Source organism: Hemiscyllium ocellatum, chromosome 12 (assembly GCF_020745735.1).
Source record: "Hemiscyllium ocellatum isolate sHemOce1 chromosome 12, sHemOce1.pat.X.cur, whole genome shotgun sequence".
Classification (NCBI taxonomy): domain Eukaryota; kingdom Metazoa; phylum Chordata; class Chondrichthyes; order Orectolobiformes; family Hemiscylliidae; genus Hemiscyllium; species Hemiscyllium ocellatum.
The window spans coordinates 64,717,788-64,739,465 of NC_083412.1; the positions used below are offsets into that span (position 1 = coordinate 64,717,788).

The 21,678-nt window shown below is 41.7% G+C and overlaps 1 protein-coding gene and 1 long non-coding RNA gene across 6 annotated transcripts in view; one reads left to right on the forward strand and one right to left on the reverse strand.

Moving 5' to 3' along the window:
- The window catches only part of LOC132820802 (uncharacterized), a 45,410-nt gene extending 36,396 nt beyond the window's left edge, over positions 1–9,014 (forward strand). For both annotated transcript variants that reach the window (XR_009645243.1, XR_009645244.1), the window contains 2 exons: positions 6,527–6,576; positions 7,500–9,014. This is a non-coding gene — a long non-coding RNA (uncharacterized LOC132820802). The remainder of the gene's footprint in view (positions 1–6,526; positions 6,577–7,499) is intronic.
- Positions 9,015–17,402: 8,388 nt separating this feature from the next.
- The window catches only part of dusp27 (dual specificity phosphatase 27), a 43,863-nt gene continuing 39,587 nt past the window's right edge, over positions 17,403–21,678 (reverse strand). For all 4 annotated transcript variants that reach the window (XM_060833114.1, XM_060833116.1, XM_060833117.1 and 1 more), the window contains one exon: positions 17,403–20,677. In XM_060833114.1, coding sequence (XP_060689097.1) covers positions 17,835–20,677 — 2,843 coding nt within the window. In that variant the 3' untranslated portion in view covers positions 17,403–17,834. The remainder of the gene's footprint in view (positions 20,678–21,678) is intronic.

Below are 21,678 nucleotides of genomic sequence, written 5' to 3' on the forward strand. Positions count from 1 at the left end.
ACATTAACCAATAAAGTAAATCGTACCAAATGACTTCTTCACTATCCTATCTGCAAATGTGTTGCTGGTCAAAGCACAGCAGGTTAGGCAGCATCTCAGGAATAGAGAATTCGACGTTTCGAGCATGAGCCCTTCATCAGGAATAAGAGAGAGAGAGCCAAGCAGGCTGAGATAAAAGGTAGGGAGGAGGGACTAGGGGGAGGGGCGATGGAGGTGGGATAGTTGGAAGGAGGTCAAGGCGAGGGTGATAGGCCGGAGTGGGGTGGGGGCGGAGAGGTCAGGAAGAGGATTGCAGGTTAGGAGGGCGGTGCTGAGTTGAGGGAACCGACTGAGACAAGGTGGGGGGAGGGGAAATGAGGAAGCTGGAGAAATCTGAATTCATACCTTGTGGTTGGAGGGTTCCCAGGCGGAAGATGAGGCGCTCCTCCTCCAGCCGTCGTGTAGTTGTGTTCTGCCGGTGGAGGAGTCCAAGGACCTGCATGTCCTCGGTGGAGTGGGAGGGGGAGTTAAAGTGTTGAGCCACGGGGTGATTGGGTTGGTTGGTTCGGGCGGCCCAGAGGTGTTCTCTGAAGCGTTCCGCAAGTAAGCGGCCTGTCTCACCAATATAGAGGAGGCCACATCGGGTGCAGCGGATGCAATAGATGATGTGTGTGGAGGTACAGGTGAACTTGTGGCGGATATGGAAGGATCCCTTGGGGCCTTGGAGGGAAGTGAGTGTGGAGGTGTGGGCGCAAGTTTTACATTTCCTGCGGTTGCAGGGGAAGGTGCCGGGGGTGGAGGTTGGGTTGGTGGGGGGTGTGGATCTGACATGGGAGTCACGAAGGGAGTGGTCCTTGCGGAACGCTGATAGGGGAGGGGAGGGAAATATATCCTTGGTGGTGGGGTCCGTTTGGAGGTGGCGGAAATGGCGGCGGATAATACGTTGTATGCGCAGGTTGGTGGGGTGGTAGGTGAGAACCAGTGGGGTTCTGTCTTGGTGGCGGTTGGAGGAGCGGGGCTCAAGGGCGGAGGAGCGGGAAGTGGAGGAGATGCGGTGGAGGGCATCGTCGATCACGTCTGGGGGGAATCTGCGGTCCTTGAAGAAGGAGGCCATCTGGGTTGTGCGGTGTTGGAATTGGTCCTCCTGGGAGCAGATGCGGCGAAGACGAAGGAATTGGGAATATGGGATGGCGTTTTTACAGGGGGCAGGGTGGGAGGAGGTGTAGTCCAGGTAGCTGTGGGAGTCAGTCGGTTTATAATAGATGTCTGTGTTGAGTCGGTCGCCCGAGATAGAAATGGAAAGGTCTAGGAAGGGGAGGGAGGAGTCTGAGACAGTCCAGGTGAATTTCAGGTCGGGATGGAAGGTGTTAGTAAAGTTGATGAACTGTTCAACCTCCTCGTGGGAGCACGAGGCCGCGCCGATACAGTCATCGATGTAGCGGAGGAAAAGGTGGGGGGTGGTGCCAGTGTAGTTGCGGAAGATGGACTGTTCCACATATCCTACGAAGAGGCAGGCATAGCTGGGGCCCATGCGGGTGCCCATGGCAACTCCTTTAGTTTGGAGGAAGTGGGAGTTCCTCCAAACTAAAGGAGTTGCCATGGGCACCCGCATGGGCCCCAGCTATGCCTGCCTCTTCGTAGGACTCCCACTTCCTCCAAACTAAAGGAGTTGCCATGGGCACCCGCATGGGCCCCAGCTATGCCTGCCTCTTCGTAGGATATGTGGAACAGTCCATCTTCCGCAACTACACTGGCACCACCCCCCACCTTTTCCTCCGCTACATCGATGACTGTATCGGCGCTGCCTCGTGCTCCCACGAGGAGGTTGAACAGTTCATCAACTTTACTAACACCTTCCATCCCGACCTGAAATTCACCTGGACTGTCTCAGACTCCTCCCTCCCCTTCCTAGACCTTTCCATTTCTATCTCGGGCGACCGACTCAACACAGACATCTATTATAAACCGACTGACTCCCACAGCTACCTGGACTACACCTCCTCCCACCCTGCCCCCTGTAAAAACGCCATCCCATATTCCCAATTCCTTCGTCTCCGCCGCATCTGCTCCCAGGAGGACCAATTCCAACACCGCACAACCCAGATGGCCTCCTTCTTCAAGGACCGCAGATTCCCCCCAGACGTGATCGACGATGCCCTCCACCGCATCTCCTCCACTTCCCGCTCCTCCGCCCTTGAGCCCCGCTCCTCCAACCGCCACCAAGACAGAACTCCACTGGTTCTCACCTACCACCCCACCAACCTGCGCATACAACGTATTATCCGCCGCCATTTCCGCCACCTCCAAACGGACCCCACCACCAAGGATATATTTCCCTCCCCTCCCCTATCAGCGTTCCGCAAGGACCACTCCCTTCGTGACTCCCTTGTCAGATCCACACCCCCCACCAACCCAACCTCCACCCCCGGCACCTTCCCCTGCAACCGCAGGAAATGTAAAACTTGCGCCCACACCTCCACACTCACTTCCCTCCAAGGCCCCAAGGGATCCTTCCATATCCGCCACAAGTTCACCTGTACCTCCACACACATCATCTATTGCATCCGCTGCACCCGATGTGGCCTCCTCTATATTGGTGAGACAGGCCGCTTACTTGCGGAACGCTTCAGAGAACACCTCTGGGCCGCCCGAACCAACCAACCCAATCACCCCGTGGCTCAACACTTTAACTCCCCCTCCCACTCCACCGAGGACATGCAGGTCCTTGGACTCCTCCACCGGCAGAACACAACTACACGACGGCTGGAGGAGGAGCGCCTCATCTTCCGCCTGGGAACCCTCCAACCACAAGGTATGAATTCAGATTTCTCCAGCTTCCTCATTTCCCCTCCCCCCACCTTGTCTCAGTCGGTTCCCTCAACTCAGCACCGCCCTCCTAACCTGCAATCCTCTTCCTGACCTCTCCGCCCCCACCCCACTCCGGCCTATCACCCTCGCCTTGACCTCCTTCCACCTATCCCACCTCCATCGCCCCTCCCCCTAGTCCCTCCTCCCTACCTTTTATCTCAGCCTGCTTGGCTCTCTCTCTCTTATTCCTGATGAAGGGCTCATGCTCGAAACGTCGAATTCTCTATTCCTGAGATGCTGCCTAACCTGCTGTGCTTTGACCAGCAACACATTTGCAGCTGTGATCTCCAGCATCTGCAGACCTCATTTTTTACTCACTATCCTATCTACCTATGACTCTACTTTCAAGGAGGTATAACTTGACAGTGCTATTAAGTAGCAGCTATACAATGATGATCTGTTCACCGAAGCTCAGCTTGGAGTTTGCCAGGGCTGCTCAGCTCCAAATCACATTACTGCCTTGGTCCATACAGGCACAAAAGAGCTGAACTCCAGAGGTGAGGAGATAGTAACTGCCTTTGACATCAAAGCACCATTTGGCCAAATGTGGCATCAAAGAGTTCTAGCGAAATAGACACCCCAAGGAATTCAGAAGGAAACCACCAAAGACTGGATTCATATCTAACAGAAATGAAAATGGCTGTGACATTAGGAGGCTAATTATCTCAGCCCCAGAACACCACTACAGGTGTTCATTAGGGTATTGTCTAAGGCCCAACCATCTTCACCTGCAAAAATCATTGATAGCGTCCCTCCAACATACGATCTGAAATGGTAATATTGGCTGATGACTGCACAATGTTCAGCATCATTCATGACTCTACCTCCAACAAGAGATTTTCTGAAATTCTTCCCTTTCCATTTAATGACATTGCAGTCGCTGGTCAACATTCTGGAAATTACTATTAATCAGAAGCTGAACTGAACTGATCTGAAACCTAACCGTATATTTACTGTGATTGACAGAGCTGGTGACAGGCTGGGAGTTCTATTACAAGTGAATCACCCCCTGCCTATCCACCATTTACAAGGCACTGGCCAGGACTGTGATGGAACACTATCCACTAGCAAGAAGTGTTTTTTTTCTATAGTTAACATAGTTAATAAGTGGAGCAGCAGGTGTTCAAGATGTTTTGCTGACTTCAAGACTTTTTTCTACACAAGCTAGTGCCTGTCAGAATGGGTGCGTGAATAGATATTCCCCATGGAATGGAGCATGTCTTGGAGAATAACCCATTCTGTGTAACCTCTGTTTAAGTTGCCGGAAGAGAAGGGGGAGGTGGAGTAAAGAGTATTAATGGGAGGTAGGAAATCCCAACCTTACCCACAGCAAAGCTGTTGTGCATCAAAACTCCACTTCAATACGAATATTCGCAGTGAAAGCTGCTACCTACTGCAGTCACAACATCAACGAACCTCAGAGCAATAAGTCTACCTGTTCCAGATGTGTGGAAAAACACGTCTGTAATGCTTGACCTAATCACAGTTGGTCAAAATTTCTCCTTAGTCAGGGGTCTGTGTTCTAAGATTAGAGATTTGTTTCTGAATGTATTTTTATTATCAGTTCCAACACTAGGCTGTACTCGTGATTTTGAAAAAAACATGTGTTTGTATGCATGTTTTTTTGTGTGTGACCTTTATTATCAGCAAAGCTTCATAGCTGTTAAGGAAAGCTGATTCCTTACCTATCAAGAAGTGTAGCTGTTTCTGGTGAACTTTTGACTTTTTCTTTGGAACTGAACCCTTGTAGTTTTTAAAGTTCGCATAAGAACATATCATTTTCCATTATAACTCTTCATTATGACCATAGTTTTTCACATGGATTCCTTAAAAGAAGTACTCTCCTATTTGCATCAAAACCTGCCCTAATCTACATTCTGTACAACCTGATCATCAGAGTGAGGCAGCCTTTTGTCACCAAGTGTACGGCAAGCTGCTGAAGAAAAATTGCATGAAGAGAAAGAGGAAAGAAAGAGCTAACTTAGACATTAATTTTCTTGCTGACAAGTCCACGAGAAACTGATACCAGTAATCACAATCTCAAATACACATTCACTAACACTCACACATCTTACTTTCCTTATGTCACTGACTGTCACAGCAACCTCTTTGATAGAATACAAAAAAAACAGTCACAACTAAATCAAATTAATATTCAAAACAAATGTATAAATTCATTAATCAATTTTCACACAAAAATTTCAGAAATTATCCTGAGCTTTCCCTCAGTGCCTTTCATTGTTCCTTACCTATGCTGTTGCACCCTACAAAATGTTAGGGGATTGGTTAGCTTAGTCCTGATGAAGGGCTTTTGCCTGAAATGTTGATTTTCCTGCACCTTGGATGCTGCCTGGCCGGCTGTGCTTTTCCAGCACCACTCTAATGTGGACTCTGATTTTCAACATCTGCAGTCCTCCCTTTTGCCTTGCTGGTTTGTAATGCAGACTGATATCAACAGCATGGCTTCAATTCTTGTGCTGGCTGAGGTTATTATAAAGGGATTTTCTACTCAACTTCTCCCATTGCCTGGGGTGCGGTGACCCTTGGATTAAACCACCAGTCGTCCCTCTGTAATGAAGGAGTAGGACTATGGTGACTTATTTTCTACATAATGTGATCCCAGTCATGGCAGAATAATATGTGCCAAGTTGTTGACCTTTGCTGGGAAAGAATGAAGATTGTCTTGTAGGACAACCTTGAACAATTCTGTCTTAGGAGACCTGGCTGTAGTCTGCATTGATATGGGCAACAGCAGTCTGTTCTGACTCACAGGCAACACCAACAGCACTGGCAGAATGGTAGAGGTGAGAGGACATATGCTGTCATCTTCAGAATGGTTGGCAAGTTCTTCCTCCATGAAACATTTGCTAAACCCAGAGAGGGTGCTTTTGCGATCTTAGTGATGCGTTGAAGTCAGATTGCTTTGACACCCTGTGAACAACATGATTCTTAGCACTCTGAGTTTGCATGGCAGCAAGCTGACATTGCAGACCATTGTTCTAAACTTCCACTGCAACACTGAGATGTTGATTAGTTACCACTAAAAGACGAAGGGAGTGCTAATGCTGGTGAAGGAGAGATATAAGTGATTTTTAAAAATTCACTCATGAATGTGGGTGTCGTCGATTGGGCCAGCATTTAATGCCCACCCCTAGCAGCCCTTGGGAAAATGGTTTTTTGATGGTTTTCAAAAATACTTTTTTGAACTGCTATAATCCATGTGGTGTAGGTCAGTCCTTAATGTAATCAGAAAGGGAGTTCCAGTATTTTGGCCCAGTGACAGTGAAGGAACAGTGATATATTTGATAACAGGATGACTTGGAGGGCAACTTGCAGAAATGTGAGGAGACTACTCCTTCTAACCCGATGACCATGAAAATGAAAAGGAGAAAATGTGTTCACTCTGTTGAAAACAAAGCCAACAAGACTCAAACAAATCATGGCTGGGGATGAGGTGAGAGTCTATAGAGGTGATGCTATGAGTTGCTGAAATCAATGTTGAGTCATTGAGGTTGTAAAGTGCTTGCATGGAAAATGCAGGGTTGTTCTTCTAGATTGTGTTGAGTTTCACTGGTACATTGAAGCAGGCCCTAATGGAAATGTTAGCTTTGGTACAAGATGGTTCATTGAAATGACAAACATAATGGCCATGTAAATGATCTTTTATTGTTCTTTGCAGCAGTGCCTCATGGAGTCTATTTTTAATGACTGTGATATTCATTGTAAAAGGTGAGTACTCTCTTTTACACACCATTGTTTTTGTTTTATGGTCTTTGTATCCTTTTTGTAAAGATATCCCCTAGGCATATCTAACTTTACTCCTAGAGGTTTCTCTTGCTTCCTACAGAGACTCATTCGTTAACTTTCTTTTCTAAGTATCATTGGCTTTGCTCTCTTTTCCTTGTCCACACTCATTCCTCCATGCCCCTTACCAGCTCTTTGATAAAGATTTGTCTTTGAAGTGCTGAGCTTTTGCTGTAGGACAGGGTAAGGGTTGTTCAAAGCAAAGTGCTGCCATTTCTTTTGTTTATACTCTTTTTTTAATTATCATGGTAGAGAATAGTCTGCGTTATCAAGATGGTTATTATATGATAGCAATAAACACAACTTAATTATTCAGGACTTTCAGAAGCTATACAGAATACATCTGCTCTCTACAAATGCTCATAGAGAATCCCCTGTTGCTTCCAAAACATTCTATATGGCATCATCAAATTGGATAGTGCAATGTCAAAATTAATTCTTTCAGAACCTTTGCCTCATAGAACAATAATCACCTCTTCCTGTGCCTCTTTGCTCAATCCTGATTGATCTCAGTAGGGGTTTCTGTCTATGTTTTTCTATAAAAACTGCAGTTCTGCCTCTGAGAAATATTCTCCCTTTTTATATTGCCCTGACTTGTTATAAGACATTTTGCAAAAGCCTTTTTTTAATAAAGAAACTGCAGATTTATTTTAGTTCTCCAAAGAGTTTCATAATTTGCGAACATGAACCAAACAAAGCTGTGAACCATAATTCCCAGTGTTCAGTAGTTCTGTTTGGACACACATATTGTAACAAAACCAAACTAGGATTTTCAACTACAACTGAAACATCTAAAAAAAGCAATGTTCTTTGAAGTGGAAATGTAATCAGTTCCTCTTTACTTGCAGAAAAATCGATATGTCCTGTCAAGCTTCTCCTCGGCAGAGTAAGAAAGCTGAAATATGTGCCAGGACAAAATGAACAAAATCGATCACTATAGCATCCCTGCCCCTTTGAGGGCAGGAGGTTAACAGCGCGGCACAATACTTTCTGTTACTTGTTTCCCTTAAGACATTTTAATGCATTATCAATATACTGTACTGTTCTAAAGTTATATATTATTTTTCTTCACAGCATTATACATGGCTATATAATCAGGGAAAAATCATTATACATAGCATATGACAATGTCTTCACATTTTGCTTTTATTTGTATGGTAAGTTTATAAGATTGTCTTCTAAAATAACTAACAATGACAATGAGTTAATCGCAATGTTATTCCTTTGATCGTTACCTGGCAGCTTATCCTAAGTAACTACACACTTATTTATAAAGTTGATGGATACTGACAAATGAGTCAAATGTAAAGTGGAGCAGATTTTGCTATCTGAAGCTGAAATTGCTAAGCTACATGGAGAAAACTAAATTTATTTTCAATACCAACAATTACTGGAAATAGTAGATGCCATTTTATAATGGGCCAGAGTGAAAGCCTTCTAACTGTGTGGTAGGAGCATTTAAAATGAAGCGGTATTTCCTCCATCCCCAATTTGTTGTAATTTTAAAATGGCTAAATGTTCACTCAGGTGAGATGGGAACCCCACACACCCGTGCAAATTATAGTCCTCCTATGTCAACACAACATTAAGGCCATTTAGTAGCAAGTCAATGGTAGTGGTCATCTAGCAGTATGAACCTGATACAACACTGGACAGTCCTGTATGGTATGTTTGAGATTTCCCTCTGTGGGTCTACAGAGTGATCCTTTGTGGCCCACATGAAAAATATAAACTTTCTTTCCCCAGATTCCTTCTCCTCACTAATTTATCATCACTCTTGAATTCTCCTTACAATTGTGGACTATCCTAGAATTCCATTTCCCATCTCTGATCCTGTCTTTCCTAAGGCCAGGCCGGCATGCTTCTGGCAGCCCGACTTCTGCTACTTTCTTGGTTGGTGGGGCTTTGCATAGTTGCGTTCTAATGAGATCATGGTGTTAAGCTTGGCTATGTCTTTCACTGCTGCTCCTGGACAGGCCAGGCACTTATTTTCCCAACTGAGAGATGCAATTTCCACTTTGGGAATGGCTTAAACATGGCTTAACCGCGACTACTGTCGAATGTATCTGCATCATCCATCTAATGAAATTAGTTGAATTAATCAAAAAGATAATTAGAAAAGAGGCATATTTAGGAATGACTGGAAGGTCACAGGCTTTGATATGATACTGAGGTGGAAGTGACAGGAGTTTTGACACTGACATTTACCCAAAAATGTTGAGAATTTATTATTAGTCTCATATCAGCAGTAATAGCAATTCAAGTCAATTTCAAAGGACATGCTCAAAAGAGGATAATATTGAATGGCAGTTTCTTACTTCTAATTTGCTTACATATTGATTAAAACATTGACATGTTTTACTAGAAACAAAAGTAATTATTATAATGTTTATTTGGTATATAATTTAGTCAAATCTGCTGTTGTTTCCTTTGACTGATACACTTGCTGTTATGTATACCAAGATGATGAATCAGAAGTCTGCAGAAATAAATAATTGAAATAATTTCAAGCCCACTAGCTTCTTTTGTTAGCTCCAGAAAGCATGGCCTTGGTCAACAATGGATGTTCCATTTCTTGTATCTATCGCACTGGATTTGTAATTGAACTTCCAAAGCAGACAGATCAGAGGCATTGTCAATCTGAATACTGTACCACACCACACTTCAGTTTCCTCAAGTAATTACAGCTTTTGTAATAGATTCTGAAATTTCTATACACTTTTTTTATAGTTGATAAATAAAGATGGTAAAAATTCAATCTGACAATGTCATTTGAAGCAATGCATTTCTCAAAGCACATACGAAGAAAAGTAAAGATACAGTTACTGATGACTATACAAGACTTATTATAATCTAGCAATAATAGTTATTGTATCAGACCATAAATCATTTTTAGAAGAAGTGCTGTTAGGAGGTAGTAACCTTTCTGAAAAAAAAAACAACAGTCACTTCATATTTTAGCACAGACTAAAGCCTTGATGAAACCTCAAATTGTGAGAACATGAAACATGTAAGAGCAATTGTGCATTCAACAGTTCAACATGATGTGTCTGGCATATGTGTTAAGAAAGTTAGCATGCTGTCTGCTTTTGCGTGCTAGTTTGCTGTTCACTTTTGGCCTATATTTTCTGTTCAACAGCAATGCATAAGAAAGTGTCAATTGTGATAGTTGCTTCATGTCAATGGACAGCCTTTCCATCGGTAAACTTTTAGCCATGCCTCCTCCAGGCAACATGCAGAAACTGAATTCCTCTGCATTCCTAGCTGAAACCTCACAAGCTGTTAGAAGATTTGGCTCCCATACATAGTGTGTGTGGGCTCACAATACCCTTCAACTTATGAACCAAGCTTGTTGCAATGGGCGAATAGCTCCACCATCTTGTGACTATCTCAGAAGATTTAAAAAGTAAGGGGTAAACCATGACACATAAGCTGGAATGGTGACCAAAGGTGTTTTAATGTTTGTGCATATGTTCTTTTCAGCAACTCCTGCAACCAAGCTGGTGTCAAATATAGTGGTTTGCATTTCTTTAAACTCAATGGGGAGGGGAAAGAGATCCCTGACTTTGAGCAAAAATAAATTTTGCCCAAGTTTGTGTCCTGGAGAAGGGTATCCAGAGTGGTGGTAGGGTGTTAACTCAATGTGAAAGACAACAGTTACAATTGAAAAGCCCAATTAGTTTGGAGAAAGAGTGGGTTACTACAGGCTGTATCCAATGGTGAGAGGCACCAACATGTTCTACTCATTGATCACCACCTGCATCATCAGGCAGCCCTTGATTAGTGAGCTACTTACTTACAATGGTCCATATTTGTCAATGGGCACTTGGAACATAGACTCTCTATTGCACCTGGCATATAAAACAAAGATAGAAAATGCCAACACTTTGGCAAATTAGAATGTCAGGAGTGACAAAAGACTTGTGGCTGGTTCTTAGCATGTGCAAGACAGTTGTGATTGAAATGGAAAGTGATAGGATAAACATAAACATAATAACCCTAGACTAGCCCGTGAGAGTCGATCATCCAAAGAATTGATGTAGAAGTGCCGGTGTTGGACTGGGTTGGACAAAGTTAAAAATCACGCAACATCAGGTTATAGTCTAATAGGTTCAAATAAACATGTTGAACTATAACCTGGTGTTCTGTGATTTTTAACTTTATGACTCTATGACTCTATAACTTCATCTAAAGAAAAACATTACACGTTCATCTTGGAGGAAGGGAGTTCAGAGGAAATGCATGAGACAGGTATAGGATCTGCAGAAAGGAGTTCACTACTCTTGATGATAGCGTCTTCTGCAAATGGTTTAGTTTGTCTCTATCCATCTCTCAACTTAAACAAAACCAGTTAACCTCCTGAGTATCAGGACTGCACTGTTGTATTTCAATACAGAGTTGAAAGACCAGTTCTATGAAGGAGTGTGACATTGCTATCAGCAATATCACAAAGTCAGAACATCTCAGATTTCAAAGAAAGAATAGCCATGGACCGTGAGGCATCCTGCCTCGAAGATCATGTCCTGGAAAAGATAAATGAGAACAGTTAGTGACGACTTCGATCTTGCTGCTACAGCAAGCTTTGTCTGGTGAACAGGTCTTTTTCAGAACAAACCAGGCCTCAAAGTATCCTGGAGCTATCCAAGATTAGGCCAATGGTATCGGCTGGATTGGATCATCACCAGGTGTGACTCTGTAAAAAAAAACTCAATACTCATAATTATCACAGCACTGACTGTGATACAGATTGTTCCGTGATACTTACTAGAGTGAGGGTGAGTTTTTTTTATTCAAAGCAGAATATCAATCTCATATCAACACCATCCATACTGACTACCCAGATTAAAAATTAACTTTTCCCTGATTTAGTTAAACATGTACTGTCTGTTGTGAGATATTTTTATTGTCCAACACATTTATGTGGAAGCACTAGCTTTCGGACCACTGCTCCTTCATCATCACCTGATGAAGGAGCGGCACTCTGAAAGCTAGTGCATCCAAATAAACCTGTTGGACTATAACCTGGTATGGTGTGACTTTTAACTTTGTCCACTCCAGTCCAACACTGGCACCTCTAAGTCATGGTGAGATATTGTGTTTTAGGTAATCTTTACTAACTCACTCAACAGCTTGCTATACTCATTAATACCGAATTCCTATTCATTCATTCATTAATTCATAACCCTTTACTAAACCATTATTTACTATAACATAGTTTCATTCATTCATTCATAAAACTGCAGTTTTGTAGTCTATTTTACTATCATAAGATAAAGATAAAAATCACACAACACAAGGCTATAGACAAACAGGTTTATTTGGAAATATTAGCTTTCAGAGTGCTGTTCCTTCATCAGGTAGCTGTGGAGCAGAATCATAAGACACACAATTTATAGCGGAAGATCACAGTGTCATGCAACTAATACGATATATTGAACAAACAGTATTGTATCAGTTGCATGCATGACCCTGTGACCTTTTGCTATAAATTACGTGTCTTATGATCCTGCTCCACAGCTACCTAATGAAGGAGCAGCACTCCGAAAGCTAGTATTTCCAAATAAACCTGTTGGACTATAATCTCATGTTGTGTGATTTTTAACTTTTGAGGAGAAAGTGAGGACTGCAGATGCTGGAGATCAGAGCTGAAAATGCGTTGCTGGAAAAGCGCAGCAGGTCAGGCAGTATCCAAAGAGCAGGAGAATCGACGTTTCGGGCATGAGCCCTTCTTCAGGATTCCTGAAGAAGGGCTCATGCCCGAAACGTCTATTTTCCTACTCTTTGGATGCTGCCTGACCTGCTGATTTTTAACTTTGCCCACCCCTGAAAGATTATAATATTAATCAGCCCTTACTAACCACCTCCTGGACCTAATCCCCCAATTAGTATGTACCCATTAAATATCCTTTAACGGGATCATTATTCCTGGAAGAAACTAATTGACAAAACAGCATTCATGAAATTGCATGAATGAATGAAACTCATCCCAGCAAATAGTAAATAAATCTCACAACCCAGCTGCAATAATCAGTCTAATATCCTTTGTTTTTTTTTATTAACTGTTGGTTCAATTTTTAACTTATTTAATGCATATAGGCCTAGTATTACTAAGATTTACAAATTTAAAAGACAAAAGGATTAACACTTCTTAATTATGCAAACAGACTGGACAGACACTCTTAGTCCCATCAGAAGTAGCAGCTAGCATTTAGCACATTTTAAGCTATCTGTCTCTCAGGGCAGAAGCCCCTCAAACCTTTGTGTACAACAGATTAAACAATGTAACACCATTGTAATGGAATTTTAATATATGTAAGAACTGTGTATAAAGAGGCTCGTGTAAGAACTGTATTTCAGGATTCTACTGCTGCCTCGAACTTGTGCTGTGATTGCTGAATAAAAGAAGCTATTTTTACCACTAACTGATTTCAGTTATTATTTGAACATGATCCCACACTGTGCAAAAGCAAAATGGAACATACTTCAAGGCATTTCCTCCTGTATAGCACTCAACATATGGGAAGCAAAAGAAGAAAACTGTTTACTGGTCCTTTGTTGGTCATCAGTACCTTGAGCAGCTGCCTATTTTCCAAAGAATTGAATACGAATTCCTGATACTATTCCCAGAGGAGCTGGATTGCAACCTCACATATACAACAAAGCCAGGTGGGTTGCAGATCCTTCAGTACAGCCTTTTTCACCCGAGACTTTTCCCAGAGTTCAATCTTGATCAAAATAGGACTTCAGGTCAATCACATCCTTATCCAGCCCAAACCAGGATTCCTGCCTTTTGACAGACTTCCTCATCTTACAGAAGAAATGAACGTGAGCCTTGTTCATTTACCACAATAACCTCAGAATCAACGGACCAAGTCCTGAAATCATTCAACCTTCATCATCAAACTGTAGAAGTGCCAGCATTGTGCATGGAGTAGAATAAGCTCTATCATACTCGGCAGTGGCTTCAGTACAACAACATGAAAGTTGATGGAATATGAAAGATGAATGGACAGGAATTTTAGAGGCTGTTGATTTTGGATTATCCTACTATCACACTGCTACTGAAGCCACATGAGTGCAAATGCAGACATATCAAATCAGAGGAACTGACCAGGTCCATCATCTTCCCATGGCTGCAGGGGATCAGAGCGATCATTTAACACGACCATCGGTGCCAGGCAGTTTGCAGATTGTAAAGTTCCTTGGCTAAAGGGTTCAGATAAAATCCCCTGTGTGTTTGAATATATCCTCTGGTCCTCATTAGTTACAAATAATCAATTTAAGTTGAAATGTTGAGATTTGTTTGAATGTATATCTTGCTGCTCACCATTTGACAGATAGAGTGATACACCATTACTTAACCAATAATTGCTGTGCAGCAGTAAAATGTAGCACCATAAATATACATTTTCATTAAAATTACTTCCCATTTCTTTGTGAATAATATAACCATATAACATCCCACTTTATGTTATTGAATAAGCAGCAGATTACTAATATGTGTTCCAATTAGTAACTTGCTTCTCTAAACAAAAGATGATTCACGAGACTATCATAAATGAGCTGAACAATGTTGGAGTCTTTTATATCTTGCATATTTTTCCCAGAAAACATTATTCATGGAATTGCTTAAGTAGTAGAATGTAGTGCCTTTATCTTGTAGGGGTTTTGCTTCAGTCACTTAGTGCATATGTGCGTTTTGTCTCTATGGTTGGAGAAGTCATACATAATGATACCAATGTTGTGTCACTTGCTCATGACTTTATTAATGTTGCACCACTTTTTAATAAAGCTGTTGATATTGTCTCACTGGTTCGTGATGTTGCTGCTGTTGGTCATGATTGTTTCTATTTTTCCAGCTCACATGCTGATCAAATATATACTTGCTAGTTTTAGTCTCAATGATATAGGACCTTGAAGTCTCAACTTCACCAATTATTTGAAAATATTCTCTCTCTGTAGGCAGCTGACTTTTATTCTTAGCAGTCATTAAAAGAAAGTCTGGACCATCATGTATTGTTAGCCATGGAGTCACATATGATTATCTGTCTGTTTAATATTGATACTTGCTGTGCTTGATTGGTTAAACTTTGGTGTGGACTATGGAAAGAGCTGGAAAATTCAGTTGCTAACATGGAGCATTCATTTTGAATCAGAGTCAATAAAACCTATTTCAAACATATGAGATCGCTGCACTGATTTGAGTTGTAAAATATGCAATACAGCCGTCTTCAAATAACGTAGTGTGAGAAATGAAGCTCACTGCCAATTAATTTGAGTCCAAGTCAAATTCCGAAGCAGTCTTTATTCATACGTTCTTGCAAGAGCTGGTATCCCACAGTAGGCACACCCCTGAACAATATTAGTACATTTTTATACAGTTTCTGTGAGTCTCTCTGTAATTCCTCTTTTACTTCATACATGACAGTTGCAGTTCCTCTGTGTAGCTGCTAATCTAATCGGTTTACCACATCCGTCTGTGGCTTGTTGTTAGGGTGCAACCCACCCCCCCCGCCCCGCCCCGATAGCTGAGTCTTATCACTTCTGCTGAAGCAACATTGAGTCTTATGACTTCTGAGTACGTGACTTCTGCAGAAGCAACACTTACACACATTTTCCACAGTAGTGCTTTTGTTTGCCGAGCTGGTGTGTTTTTCTGCAAATGTTTCATCACCTTGCTAGGTGACATCATCAGTGTGTCTTTGATAAGGTGTTGGTGCTCTGTCTTGCCTGTATTTATATGTCTCTGTTTGTTGGTACTTGCAGTTCTGTATCTGAGTGGTTTATATACAGGGTCCAGTTCAATGTGTCTGTTGATTGAGTTCCGGTTGGAGTGCTAGGCTTCATGGAATTCCCTTAAATAGCTTAGTTAGAAAATAAGCTGAAAATGTGTTGCGGGTTAAAGCACAGCAGGTTAGGCAGCATCCAAGGAACAGGAAATTCGACGTTTCGGGCCAGAGCCCTTCATCAGGAAGTTAGAAAATAAACCTCTGCTTATGGTCTTCGTAGTTTTGTTTAGATTCACTTGAAAGATAAATAGTGCACCAAAGATAAATACGGGTGGTCTATCTAATTTTTTAGATTAGATTGCTTACAGTGTGGAAACAGGCCCTTCGGCCCAACAAGTCCACACCGACCCGCCGAAGCGCAACCCACCCATTCCCCTACATTTACCACTTTACCTAACACTACGGGCAATTTAGCATGGCCAATTCACCTGACCTGCACATCTTTGGACTGTGGGAGGAAACCAGAGCACCCAGAGGAAACCCACGCAGAAAAGGGGAGTCAGGAATTGAACCCGGGTCTCTGGCGCTGTGAGACAGCAGTGCTAACCACTGTGCCACCGTGCTGCCCATAATTCTCCAACAATGTAAATTACCCACATACACCCCTCCACCTACTGTAAGTGGAATTTTTATTTTAGTACTTTCGAAGACTTCTCATCGTGAAGGGTTAAATTTTTTGAAAAATAAACACAGTCTTTGGTTTGAGTTTGCTGGTTTTTAGCTCATCTTCACAAAGAGGAATCTGCACATAGCACAAAGTTCAATAGCCTGGGATATGGCACTTGGGATCTCTGTAATGTTCCCCAGTCACACTGTCATTTAACTAAATTGAGCAGTAAAAGCTATCCTCCAGATCAAACAAGATATGATTTCATCATAGAGGAGTCAGTGGTGATGCGGAACCCTAGAGGATTAATCGGTGGAAAGGTGCACAACTGTAACACTCTTTAAAGTCTGTAATTTATAGAACTTATCCAATTGCCTCATGGTGCATTACAGCACCTGAATAGCACTAATATTACATAGTACCTGCACAAAATGCATATTGCATGGCAGAAGAATGTAGCCATTTTCCTCCCTAAAGAAAAAGAACTATGTTGCTCAATCTATTTACAGGCTTCTTTTTTGCTTTCACTGTTGTATGAGCTTATTTGTGCACTATTAACTATTTTGCAGAGTTTCAGAAAACATTTCCAGGCTCCAAAGGGTCTGTGGAACTCAACTTGAGAAACACACTGCCGTATTCCCCTGATTCTGAAAGACACGTATTCCACCTTCATTTTTACGAAAAATTACATTTACACTTTTGCTATCAAATTAGTTCTTTAGAAAGAGTCTACATTTTTTTCCTATCTGTAAAATCGCAATACAGGAAAAATATTAAGTAATAAACAAAAATAAGTGAGTGATTTCATTTCTAAAACAATACTTTTTTTGTAGGTGTAATGCATTTTATGACCCAAGGTAATCTTAGAATGACTGCAGGCGATATTTCAAGGCAGTCATTAATAACTCACGGTCCCATGGGCAAATAAGCAAAGTCAACAGTAGTGCCCTGCCTGAAGTCAAAGAAAGGCCATTGACCCTCCCCCACCCAACACGCAATACTGCAAGTTAATGTAGGCAAGACCCCTGTGCCTCTTAGTCCAAACAGACATGAGAGATCAAGACAAATTGCGTCAACCATTGATCAGATGTTACACTCAGTGTATACAGAGCCATGGGCAGAAACCAAATGTTCCAAGGTTTGGTTCTTTATACATTGTGAACTCACTGCAGATTTTTAAAGCGCAATGTGCCCCTTGCAAAGTTTTAAAAATGTGATTTCAAAATGTTTCACACTGAAATATTTTATTCAATCTCTGGTAAAAATAAAATTGTCATTTTTTCAAAGCAGGATCTCAATTTGCATTCTATTAATGAGACTCCTGTCCCCCCCACCCCACCCCACCCTGTCCCGAAACTAGCAGTGTTAAAAGCTCAGTTTTATCGATGCAGCCATAAATGGAAGTGTTCCATTTGAGCTACATCCCAGTGGTATTTTCTCGGACTGCGAGAATTAAAATCACCTTATAACCTCCCTGTAAGTGGAAGCTGGACTTGGAGTACTAAACCGTAAACTGAGGTACTCGTTGAAGCAAAAAGTATATATTGACATGGATTTTATTGCCACTGGGTTGCAAATGTGTTTCTTACAAACATCATAACAAATTCATTAAAATTAGAATTTTCCTAATGCATAGCAAGGCCCGGCTCAGACCAGGTTTGGTATGGGAAGGGGTTTGGTAAATTGCTTGTTAAAATTGGCTACTGTATTTCTGTTGTGCACTTCAATTCAATTTCTCACACACAGCTTCTCATTAAATAACTCTGTTGTCCGCATAATTTTCATGTTCATTCCGTCTGGCGCCTTTTTTTCTCCTTCATTCTGATTTCTTGACGACTCCTCCAAGCAGCTATAATTTCATCATCATCGTCATTGCTGTTTCCCGATACAGACTTCATTCCTTTCTTTGCAGTAGGATTCTCAAGGTCACGGTTATTCCTTTTTACACTGCCCTGTTCCTCTGTATTTGCAAAGCTCTGGTTAAATGTTCTCTTTGGATAGGTCTCCAAGGTATCATCATGGTCATAAGCATTTAGTCCTGTCTCTGAATGATGCAAACAGGACCTCCTGGGGAAAAGAGAAGTTGTTGCTTGGTCTGAGGTGTGAAAACTAATATTTGGATATGAATGTTTCATTTTGCTAGAGAATGATTTGGATTCCAATTCGCTGGAACTACCAGGTTCTTCAGCCATTGGCCTTTGAAAACTGTACACAGGTGATGGGGTGGAATACTTCAATTTGGTTAAATTACCACCATCAATATTTGACCTGTAGGCTGAAGCAAATTCTCGAGATGTACTTTCTTCGGAGTGTGTTGCTGATGTTTTCAAATCAACATCCTTTATAACATCCAACGAAGATGAACCTTTTGTCACATCCAATTGGTGTTTTGGCAATGACTCAGTTAAAGGTTCATGGGGATAAGAATTCAAAGTGAGCCTTTTTTCTTTATTCATAATCTGGTCATATGCTAAGGTTTTGCTGTCCATGGAGACTTCCTTAACGTCACTGAGCCATTTCTGTATATTGGTAGCTGATTTTGGAGAACTGCTGCCAGTGTATGAATGATTACCTGAAATATTGGATATTGCATCAAACTTATCTGTTCTTGAATTGGAAAAACTCCCTGAGTTTGTTTCAACCAAAAACTCATCTTCACTTTCATCCTTCTTCTTCTTTTTAAACATTGTACTACGTTTATTGTCAAAAGCAACCTTTTCTTTTTGATATGCATCAATTTTATCTTTCATTTCGCTTTTCATTTCCTTGTTCCTGCGGTCCAACTTTTTAAGATTAACTTCATCAGCAAACAAACTGTAAAGTGGTTTGCTTGTTTTTGTGATCTTCTCTTTTGAGTTGAACCCTTCAGATTTGAAGCTAGACAAGCTGCTGCATGACAAGACAGACTGAGCATCTGTGCTGCGAGTGGTTTTAGGTCCCAGCAGGGAACCAGCACAGGCGTTTCCAGATTGCATGCTGAGAAGTGATATTTTGTCATCATCTGTGCATCTTGCAGTAGCTCCTTGTTGGAGGTTTTTTTCTATCGGGACAGCACCAATGATCTCATTTTGTTTTAGTGCAATTTGCTCACTAACCACAGAAGCAATCCAATCTTGAATGCTGGAAAGTGAAACAGTGGCATCAGCATTCACTTGCAATGGTGGCACAGGAACTGCAGTAGCTGAGGCAGTTCTGGCTCTGGACATTGATGTTCCACTACTCTGCATGCTTAATGTGGAAACAGCATCATCACTTACACTCCTATCAGACATTCTGCACCCAAAAATAGACAGTGGAATGCTTCCACTGATAGAACTCTCTGTTTCACATTCAGATAAGGACTTACTCTCTTCCAATGTTCGTTTGGAACGTTCCAAGACCTCAGCACGCCTTTGCTTAATTCTCTTGGATGTAAGATCATCATCTTTTACCAAGTTAATTATCTCATTTTTATTTTCAGTGCCCAGCTTTTTCTGATGTTTCAACTTCCAGCTTTGATAAGCAGTCAGGTTGACATCAGCAAGTGATTTTAGTTCTTTTTCCTTTCCCTCCTCATTTTCATCAGGATTATTCTCATCATCTGCTTTGGAATCCTTTTTATTCCATCCAAATTGTATCCGTTTGACACGCCACCTTTCTAGAGGGGTCAGTTTGTCTTTGTTGTTCTTGCAGAAGTTGAACAGAGAACTAGTTTCTGAGAATCTAGAACTTTCTTCATCTGGGTCTCTTCTTTTCTCACCATAGCTAAAAGAAGCAATGCTACTGCTATCATCACCTCTTGCAGCTTTCTTGCTGATCTCAAGTAATCGTTCGTCCCACATATCCCATGTGCTAGCTTCAGTGGACAAGGAGTCATTTCGAGTCCTCCTTGGCTTGTTTAAATACTCCTGTAAACGTTGTTGAAAAAGCTCACTGTCAAGACTGCCAACACTTGTTGTGTCATCTTGTTTACTCTCAAGATATTGACTGCTTCCTGTAATAGATTCTCGACCTTCTTCACTATTGCTCAATTGTTCAAGCTGCCAAACCGGATCCAGCTGAAACTTTTCATTCTTGCTTTGCCATTCCCTAATTAACCAATCCACATCATCTGCTTCCTCAATATCTTCAGGAAGTTTGGGTCTATCCTCTCTTGGTTTTTTGGTTTGTTCTTTTGGTGACAAACCTTGTTTTGCTCTCCACTTTTCATAAATCCTTTCCTCTTCAGCTTCATCAATTAATGATGGCCTTTTGGAAGCAACACTTGATTTTGCTACAGAACTCATTAAACTATTCGCGATTAAGCTGGTTGTATCCTCCTCTTCCACCATGATAGAATGTGCCTTAGCTCCCATAATGCTTTGTGCCTCCTCTTCAGCCACAGAAACAGAATGGGCCTTTGCTTCTATGACAGAGCATTGGCTTAGAGTCTCATCATCATCATCAAGATCATATTGACAACGCTCATCCAAAAGGTTTTCATTTAATTCCCGAAGCTGCATCAAGAATCCTTCATTTGGGAAGATTGGACGTTTTTTACGTAGAGTCATTAAAGCCTCCATGATTGTCATATGGTGGAAGATCATAAGGTACGCTGTCACTAGGGCTGCTGATCGACTGACTCCCATGACACTGCAAACTAAAACTTTACCTGTGGAAATGCAAAAAAGTGGCTTTCAATGTTAAACTATTTCTCTTGTTAAATTATTATCTATGCATGGAACAGATATATTTCCATTTGGGAACCAATAATATAAGAAGAAAAAGATTAATCTCCTGAAGGCAGAATTTACATAGTTATTGGAATATAGGAATAGTGGGATAAAACACAAAATAAAGGGAAAGTATGTGGTAAATAAAGTTGGTGAGTTGTAAGCACAGATTGCCACAGGGAACCATCATTTAATGGCAATCTCAAAGAAGGGTAGATCCTATACTTGTAATTCCTGGATACAAAGTTTTCTAAAACGATTTTGAAATTGTGTCCTGTTTAGCAAGATCTGAATCATTAATATATATCAGGAAAAACAAGAGTCCCAACAATGACACCAGGGGAGCTCACTCACATACTTTCCATTCCCAGAGTTGGAAAACCATCCATTAAGTGGTGATGCCATAACTGGAGTATTGTGTGCAGTTCTGCTCACCACATTACAGGAAGGACATAATTGCTCTGGAGACAGTACAAAGAAGATTTACTCAAATGTTGCCAGGGCTGGGGAATTTAGCTATGAGGAGAGATTGGAGAGGTTGGGGTTGATTTTCTTTCTAACAGAGAAGACTGAGGGGTAACATGATTGAGGTATAAAAACATGCGAGGGGTAGCGAGAGGGCAAACAGGAGGAACCTGTTTCCCTTGACAGAGAGTTCAAAAACTAGAGGTCACAGATTCAATCTAAATGGCAGAAGGATTCGAGGGGATGTGAGGAAAATTGCTCTTATGCAGACAGTGGTGCGTGTGTGCTGCCTGAGTTGGTGGTGGAGGCACAGACCCTAAATGTTTTTAAAAAGTACCTGGATCTGCACCTTAACTGATGTAAGCTGCAGGGCTATGGGCTGTGTGCAGGAAGATGGGATTAGAAAAGACATCTGCGTGACATGAGTCAGCATGGTCAAGATGGATTGAATAGCCCTCTCTGTGCTGTATCATTT